At 43.9% G+C, this 9,397-nt stretch overlaps 1 protein-coding gene across 1 annotated transcript; it reads right to left on the bottom strand.

Annotated features, from left to right (window-relative positions):
- Positions 1-308: 308 nt before the first annotated feature.
- Positions 309-8,739, bottom strand: pabpn1.S (poly(A) binding protein, nuclear 1 S homeolog). Its single transcript, NM_001088588.1, is given in 7 exon segments — positions 309-1,051; positions 1,172-1,320; positions 2,555-2,642; positions 3,267-3,373; positions 4,256-4,323; positions 5,714-5,828; positions 8,409-8,739. Coding segments are annotated over 7 exon segments (891 nt in total). The 5' UTR covers positions 8,733-8,739; the 3' UTR covers positions 309-1,011.
- Positions 8,740-9,397: the final 658 nt, after the last annotated feature.

Genomic DNA, 9,397 nt, shown 5'->3' with positions numbered 1-9,397 from the left:
CTAGCAAATGGCCTTGTTTGGTATTAAACTTTTTTCATGCTTCTGCTGCTCCCCAGTTGGGGAGCCCTATCTGTACTAAAGCATTCAATTACTAGGGGAAAGTACATTTCAATGCATACAACATATTTTTTACCATTTTGTGTCTGTTTAAAGGGTCAGTAACACCACCCTGCATGGCTATGCCCATTCTTCAGTTACAAAACACAAGTGAAGGTGCACCTCCATGATCAAGACTAGCTATTAAAAGCTACCTGCGACAAACAAAAGAGCCTAAAAGATATTTGTTCACATAAGAGAAACAAGTGCAATTTTTTTGTAACCTTTTATTTTTTAATCCCCTTGTTCACCCTTCCTGCTATACTATAAAAAGGAGCTGGACTTAAAAACGAACAAAACCAAAAACAGGTCTAAAAACAAAAATGATCTTAGCCCTCGTCTTCCAAAAGAATGCGGGAATCTGAACCGGAATAAAACTAAAGAAAGGGCTGTTGACAGGGGCAGCAGTCTCTCCGGAAAACAAGCTTCTCCCATAGAAAGAAACCTGCAAAGATAAAAACACGCAAAAAAAACCAAAAAGGGAACAGTAGGAGGTTTAGCAGACATCACCCCCAACCCAACACCCACTCAGGGCTAAGCCAGGAAAGCAGTTGACCAGGACCACCCATTTCATACATACATTACACATGCCAAGAGTGGCCTCCAAAACCCCACCAAAATAGTCACAGCACACCATGACATCCCTGGAGCAAATCATACATGGAGTATTGAGACCAGATGTTGCAATATTCCCACCATCTGACTGTCCCCAACCTGCTATCTATATACATGCTTGGAGAACATACACGGGCAGCAGAAAAGGGAAAAAAACAACAAAAAAAAAAAAAGATCCACAAAGGATCTCATTAATATACTCTTAAAATTCTTTCCAGTCTTCTTTTTTTCCATTTTTTTTTCTTTTTTGGGGGTTTTTTTTTTTTTGCTTTATTTGCAGGTCTTCCTAACGTTATATTTTTAGTAAGGAGTATACCATGACGTCGCGCGAGCCCGACCCCTGAAAAAAACAAGCTTTGTATAAGTGAAACACAACGTGGAGAATGTCTACCCAAAAACAAAAAAGTCTTCAGACAAACCCTCCAGCTATTTTACATAAAACAGTACAACAGTGTCAGACCTGTACACACGTCCTCTGGGTCTGGGGGTGTAGCCACTGTAGAAACGGGAGCGGGAACTGTATGAAGATGCTCTGGCTCGGTATCTTGCTCGTGGGAAGCCTCTGTCTGTCGTACTGATACCTGGTCTGTTGGTCCTCTTGGGTACGACCTGTTAAAAGAGAGACAAGATTTTGCAGCATCTGTGGAAGTAAATGGGATTGCACGAAACAGGTAGTAACACAACTTGGTATAATCATGTTAGCTTTCGGTTTTGTCGAGAGATAAAAGTAATGCTTTTACTTGTGTATAGCATTATAGTCAATTTAGGATGCCTTCTTTGTGGCAATAATTATGTATAACTGCCCACAAGTAAAATGAACCTAAAAACGTCCTGCTGTGCTGCTGTTTTTGTAGACAAGATGCAACAAGACAGCAGGTAATCACTTAGCATAGCAATAAGCCCAGCTCCCTTCGTCTGAATTCAGAAATTCATTTTATGTGGACAGTATACCCCCTTTGCTCAGGAATGTGCTCTGAACATGCATTTTTTGCTTATTGCTTTATGCACAAGAAATCTGGGTAATTAGATTACCAAAACTAAAACAGTTACTACAAAGTGGTGACAACATGGGGTTGTCTACTGGTAATACAGTATAATTTATCTACCTTGCAAGGAGTTTAAAAATAATTGTCATTGCTAAAAAAAATAGGCAAAACCTATGATCAGCGCAAGGACTATTCATTGCACTTGTGTTGAAAAAGTGTGTGTACTGTGAATAATCTCAGTATGATGAGCTTCTCTCATTCAACCCTACTGTATCCCAGGCAGAAAGTCATTATTAAAATAAAAGGGTTGTAAACCAAGACTGTGGTCTGCATGTTGAAGACTACACTGTTTAATCAGTCAAATAAGTCACAGTACTAAATATGAAGTGCTGCAGTCCATCTTTTCTGGAAAAATGACTTGCACTAAAGCTGGCCATACATACATAGATCCACTCATTTGACGAGGTCACCAAACAAGCAGATCTCTCTCCGATATGCCTACCTTGAGGTGGGTGATATTAAGCTGATCAGATCGTGGGCCCTAGGGCCCAACCATCAGATAACAACAAGGAGAATAGGGGCAGTTGGATAGAGGACCACATCAATTAACCAATGCAATCCTCGATCAGACAGGAGTTTAAAACCTGCCCAATCGACATTTGGCCAACTCTCTGCGAGATTTCTATCTGGGAAGCACATTGGAGAGACCCATACAATGCCCAATAAGCTGACCACTTAATCAGTCGGCAGCTCATATCAGCCAGTGTATGGGGCCTTATTTGGGTTCAGCAGTCTGATGTTTTTGCAAAGTAATATAAATTGAAAACAGCATTGTATACACAAGATTTGTATCTTACCTTAATCTGACGTCCTCTAAATAAAGACTCATCCAGGGCCAGTGAAGTTCTGACGGATTCCTTATCACAGAACTCAATGTAGGCAAACCTGCAAAAGCAAACAAATTTCACTGAGACCCATTTACACAGCATGAGGTTTTCACTTTTAGGGCTATTCCACACGGGGAGATAGCCTTGCGTTTGCGGCGACAAAGCGCCGCGCCAGTCGCCGCGACCGGCGCAGGCGACAGTTTTGTATGGGCGCCTATGTAAAAACGCCTGTGCTAACCACACGAGGCGATGCGCTTTTCAACAGTCGCCTGAAAAAGCCTGGCGAGGCTTTTTCAGGCGACTGTTGAAAAGCGCATCGCCTCGTGTGGTTAGCACAGGCGTTTTTACATAGGCGCCCATACAAAACTCTCGCCTGCGCCGGTCGCGGCGCTTTGTCGCCGCGACCGCAAACGCAGGGCTATCTCCCCGTGTGGACTAGCCCTTAGGGTTAGTTCACATGAGGAGATTTAGAGAGATTGTCGCCTGGCGTTGCCCCACGAGGAAATTCAGGCGACTTTGGAAAACGCTGCGTGTGCTTTAGCGCAGACGACTTCTCACTTTAGTGGATGGGAAGACACGAGGAGGCAGTTTGGGGAGCTTGTCGCCAGGCGACAAAATCTCCCCGAATCTCCTCGTGTGAACTAACCCTTAGGAACACTGCACTTTCAGACCCAATACCTACCCTTTTGGATGACCAGTGAATTTATCGCAAAGTATAGTGACTCTGTTCACAGAGCCACATCCATGGAAATGAGCCTCCAGTTCCTCTGCTGTTGCACCATAATCAACCTGTTTCAATGGAAATTTACATTAACACAAGATATTTTACAAAACTTATACAGTAGCAGTATTTGGTAATCTATATTTGTTTTTCAGTCAAACAAGTAAATGAAACTACACAAAATAAATTCCTCTGCAAAATCAATAAAGCTGGACATACACAGAGATCTACTCCGACTGCAAGGTTTCCAAATGATTGAAATGTTTGAATTCTCCAGATTTCAATAAAACAGGCCTTTGTGAAGCCTCAAGCACATGTCAATCAGCAGCCAACTCTGTAGTTTATACTGGCTCATGTATGTCCAGCTTGATAAGAAGCACCATGCCTGATTAAACTAATAAATGTGGGTTTACATGCTGTATAAAACAGGCCTTGCTGGTGTTACCCAGAATGCTCACTAGGAACGATTGCTTTAACAAAGTTCACAAAAGTGCCTACTGGGAGAAAGAAGCATTTGGCACACCAAACAAAGACGACATTAACGCATGCATTGCTTTGTCAACCAGTGGGTCACACAGCCAAACACATACAGACTGTTTTGCTCGATTTATTGCAGCTGCTGGCGGACAAGTGAATAAGAATAGACCCGTCACACAAAAAAAATATTACAAATCCTATTTTATCACGCTAGGCAAGCAAAATGAAGTAATTACACTGTATAAATTATTTGAATTTTGTTTCTTTTAGTCTGAGATGTTCTAATTATAGCAAGCAGGCAGGCGACATTCTGTGGACACGGTTATTAAGACAAGCCTTGCATCATCTCAAAATCTTGTTTGTGCACCAGAATGGGGGACCTGATGTCCATCCCCATGCCCTGGCTACACAATTATATACTGTGAGCAGGGACAGGGAATGTGAAAAAAATAAAAAAGTGTTGGCTTACTTACATTCCCTACATAAATTGATCGCGCATCAGCTTCCATCTTCTCCTCAACCGACATGATGACTGGCCCAGCTGCAAAAGAGAGCAAAGATTTAACTTTCCCACATTTACAGCATCGGTAGTGCCCTACAAAACAACTAGCAACATGCAAACACATTTCCTCAGTGAAGGAAGGACAAAACAGAACTGGTCAATGAGCAGGGTCATTATGCAAGAGAGAAGGGAGGGTACTTATTACATGTAGCAGTCAGATTATTGCTGATATACCATGTTTGAGGGGCAGATTAAATGAAAAATATGCCACTATACAATGAAATCTATGAATCCTCCAGTTAGACAGCTCTGGTTTAGGGTACTCCATAGGACAGCCGAGCTGCAGAAAATCTAGTATTCCGTTTTAGGATAAGGACCTGGGATAATATCCAATTTATTTCAATATATATGCATTAACAGGTTAATTTTTAGTTATAATGACAAATAGTTTGTACGTGCACCAAAAATAAATAAAAAAAATAAAAGAGACCTCTGCAGCAGTACTGCTCCTCCTCTGGACAGAGGCATTTTACATTAAAAACTCTGTGCCAGTACTTCTTAGTAAAAACATACATACATGATTGGGGGAGGAATCCGGGCCTAACATTTGACAAGTATACTGTACTTAAGAAAGCCCATGCAAGGGATAACTGGGAACAGAGGAAATGGAGTAGTGGCCCAGGGAAAATTTAAAGGGATTCTGTCATGATTTTTATTTCTAAATTAAACACTGTTTGCACTGCTGCAAATAACTGAAGGTGTCTCAATGGGACATGGATTTTTACAATGGAGTGCTGTTCTTAGATCTACCAGGCAGCTGTTATCTTGTGTCAGGGAGCGGTTATCTGGTTACCTTCTCATTGCTCTGTTGTTAGCCTGCTGGGGAGGAAAGGGAGGGAGGTGATATCACTCCAACTTGCAGTACAGCAGTAAAGAGTGACTGAAGTTTATCAGAGCACAAGTCACATGACTGGGGGCAGCTGGGAAACTGGCCCCATGTCATATTTCAAAATTAAATATTAAAAAAAAAAAAAAAAAAATCTGTTCAGCTCTTTTGAGAAACTGATTCCAGTGCAGAATTCTGCTGGAGCAGCACTATTAACTGATGTGTTTTGAAATATAAAATTTTTCCCATGAAAGTATCCCTTCAATGCCCTGGAGGTTGCAAATTAGGTTGGCAACCCAAAAGAACAGTCTGTTTCATTAGATTAGTTTCAGTTAGTAGATATATCTGTTTGGTGAATAGACACTTTGTTCTATACATTTTTAGTTACAAATTAAAATGCTGTTGTGTTACTAGTGATAGGCACCAATTACCAGGCAGTAATAAATGACAGACTAGAGATCCAGATGGTAGGGTAACTGGGTTATGTACTAGTTTGGAGAGAGACATCCCCACAGATGCTCAGATATATAGTTGGTCACTCACCATTGCCTGGAGGAGGGCTCATATTCATTTGTTTTTCTACTTCATTCTGAAGCTCCTTTAACTTCTCAGCTTCCTCCTCCATCTCTCGCACACGAGCCTTAATAGCTTCAAGTTCCTGTATTGAAAAATAGATAAACATCCATTACTATGCCTTTAACCCATTTACCTGCAACGTATTTGTATCACCAGTGTGTCTTTGGATTACAGAGCAGCATTAACCAAACCAAATTTGCGTACACAGATAAGCCTGTGAAATCACATGACTTCTGGTCACAAAACAAGGAAGTAAAATATCCCCCCCACTTTTTCCATTCCCTCCCCTAATTTGCACATGAAAATTAGGATTCGGTTTGGCGGAATCTTTCAGGAAGGATTCAGGGAATAGGAAAAATACCAAATCTAAATGTTCAGCCCATGAGCCAAACTGATACTGTGGGACCATGCCCATAGACAAAAGGGCTGTAACCCAAACAATATAAACAGCAGAAGTGCAGAGACTTAAGCTGGCCATAGATGCAAAGAACCAATCGCTCGAATCCTTGACGATCGAACTTCCCCATCAGATCTGCCTGACAGCATCGTACGAAAGTTATGTCCGACAAAATTTAGTGACAGTCTCCCACTGAAAATCGTACGATCGGCAATACATGCAGAGATATTATTGGCAGGGGACAGAAATCTTTTAACCTGTCCGATCAACCAAACGACCGATCTCTGCTGGACAAAAAATGTCGGGACTCTCCACACGGTCCAAAAATTGTACGAATCCTCCATTTGTGCGATCGGATCTTTATGTCTATGGCCAGCTTTACTGTTCACTTTCTAGTTAGCTATTGTACCATACATTGTGGTGATGTGCGGGTCAGGGTTTTCCCGTCCTGCCCCAGCCCGCGCTTCCGGGGTCCTTTTATAGACCCGCGTCGCAGATGACGTCGCAAAAGGGGCAGGGCGAGCAGCTGCGAGACTATAAAACCAGAACATGGCATTTGAAGGTGGCGGGTGGGGAGTGCAGAAGAAGAGCTCAACCTGCACCCAAGGAGCAGTTTGCGGTCGACCCGAACCCGCCCATCACTAATACACTGGCCGATATTGTGCATCCACAGATGAGACCTTGAAACACAGGCAATAGACAAATATCCAGAACACACAGGTGTCTGTTAAGGTAGTCATAGAGGCACTGATAATACTGCACAAAACAATATTAGGTGCTTGTTTGGCAGGAGACGCGCTGACCAATATTAGCAGAAAACTTGAATCAGTCGGCTTGTCGATCATGATGCAGAATTGTTTTTTTTTTTTTAATTTTACACACGTGCAGAGCAAGCGCAGTAGAGCTCATGGGCTGCTGCCTCTTTCTCTGCATCTATACCCGAGTAATGAATTAGGGACACTTTCAGGGGTAATCACCTATGCAGGGGGGGGGGGACTATGTAGGTTAGAGGGTAGGGGTTTTTTATTATTGGGACATTGAGTTCTCCTTTAAGTCACTTTTTTTGGAATTTTCCCTGATTTCAATATACAAATTTTGATTGGGTTTGGCATTCACCGTAATTGATGGATTCAGTGCGTCCCTAGTTTGCAGAGCCCACAATCAGCAATAACATACAAGTGAAGCATCTTCCCTGAAATAGCAATGCTGCCACAGTCGGTAGAAAAGTTCTCCGGGGTCCACTGGAGGACTGGCCTTAGGATTATTCTTTTGAGGGACACTTGGACCGAAGGCCGAGTGTTTTTATACAGGTCATGGAACTCCTAGGTAAATTCTAATATCCTCATATTTTGCAACTGGGGGTAGTTTATTATAATACACAAGTTTCAGTGAGTAATGGGACAGAAATGACTCAGAACTCACCCGTTTATAAGGATGTTATTTACAAGATATTCATGGCTTGTGTGTATTATATGTGTATATGGTTCCTATGTACATACTAAAAGAATTATCCACTGTGAGGACTCTTTCAGGCAGGGAGCAATTTAAATTTGCCCGTCCTACTGTAGGGCCTATGGACTTATAGATAGATTTCACTGTGACCAATAAAAAATTTCTAACCTGGCCGATAAATTTTCTGGCCAATACCGGACAAAAAAAAAAAAATCGTCAAATGCACAATCATTTGATTCCCACTAACCTCACAATAATTTGACGGATTGGTTGGATTGCACTGAAATTGGTCGTTCATCAAAGAAAAATGTTTGAGTCTACGGGGGGCTTTAGGTGGCCATTCAGATCTGACAAGATTTACCTTTTGACCAGAGAGATATGGACAGACAGTAGAACAGAAGTGTATGATGCTACTTGATCAGGGAGGGGTCCGAATGTGCAGCACAAACAAGCATGGGGGCAGGGCAGCTCATCGTACAGATGGGAATGAAAAGAGAAAGTAGAAATGGATCACAAGCTGAGATGTTCCATATATAATTAGGTCATTTCCTTGACACACCTGGATATTGTAGGTGGCAGGCCTAGAACACACAAGCCTCGCCGGGGTTTGGATTAATAAATAAATATATAAGTGAGGCGAGAGTGCTGCCATAGATATAGTAGGAGTGAGGGTGTCTGAGGCCCAGCAGCGTTATAGAAAGCCAACCTCTTCCTCCTCGCCAGCCCTCCCACTCACCTCCCGCTACTTTAGTGCAGAGACCATCCCCCGCTTCACGGCTCGTTTGAAGCCCCTCGTGTTCCCGCAGCTCTTACCGGATCCTCTATGGTTTGGTCTCCCGTAAGTTCCCCGGGCTCTTCCTCCTCCAACTCCTCATCCTCCAGCTCCTCTAAGCCACCAGCTCCACCTCCTCCCGAGCCCCCGCGTCCCCCCGATCTTCTGCCTGGAGTCGTTCGGCCCCCAACCCGCCGGCTTCTTCTGCCCTGCTCCAGCAGTTCCATTTCCAAATCTAGCGTGCCGCGGCCCATTGGGTCGTCCTCTCCTGGGTCCTGCCCTCCATCGCTCGGCCCGGCCACGCCGCGTAGCCCGTTCTCGTAATCTGCCCCACGCAGCGATGCCACTGAGGACACCGCAGCCATTTTGCACTGAGACCGTACGCTGGGACCAGCCCTTATACAACCGCGATACCTAAGGTTAGTGCTTGGGATTGTCACTCAAACCAAGCTCTGCGGTGATTGGCACAGCAACCACTTTATTGTTTCCTCACGCGCCAGCGAAAAGCCCTGCCCATCCGGTGCTATGTGATTGGTCCACTCATTTGTCAGTCATGGGTATAGCGAGCGTATAAGCGCGTCGTGTGATGTTGCTAGTTTTAAATGTGCCGGCAGGGGGTACAAATAGGCTGGTGTCCAGGTACCAGTAATTGTCTTCTTTTGCATCTACACTGACCCATGCACACAGTTTTCAAAAATACGCACAACTTTAAGGGCTATTCCACACGGGGAGATAGCCACGCGTTTGCGGTCGCGGCATCAAAGCGCCGCGACCGGCGCAGGCGACAGTTTTGTATGGGCGCCTATGTAAAAACGCCTGTGCTAACCACACGAGGCGATGCGCTTTTCAACAGTCGCCTGAAAATGCCTCGCCAGGCTTTTTCAGGCGACTGTTGAAAAGCGCATCGCCTCGTGTGGTTAGCACAGGCGTTTTTACATAGGCGCCCATACAAAACTGTCGCCTGCGCCGGTCGCGGCGCTTTGTCGCCGCGACCGCAAACGCGTGGCTATCTCCCCGTGTGGACTAGCCC

The sequence above is a fragment of the Xenopus laevis genome, chromosome 1S (genome assembly GCF_017654675.1).
Source record: "Xenopus laevis strain J_2021 chromosome 1S, Xenopus_laevis_v10.1, whole genome shotgun sequence".
NCBI classification, from domain to species: domain Eukaryota; kingdom Metazoa; phylum Chordata; class Amphibia; order Anura; family Pipidae; genus Xenopus; species Xenopus laevis.
Note: the sequence above shows the minus strand (reverse complement) of the source record. Positions and strands in the feature narration are given on the sequence as shown.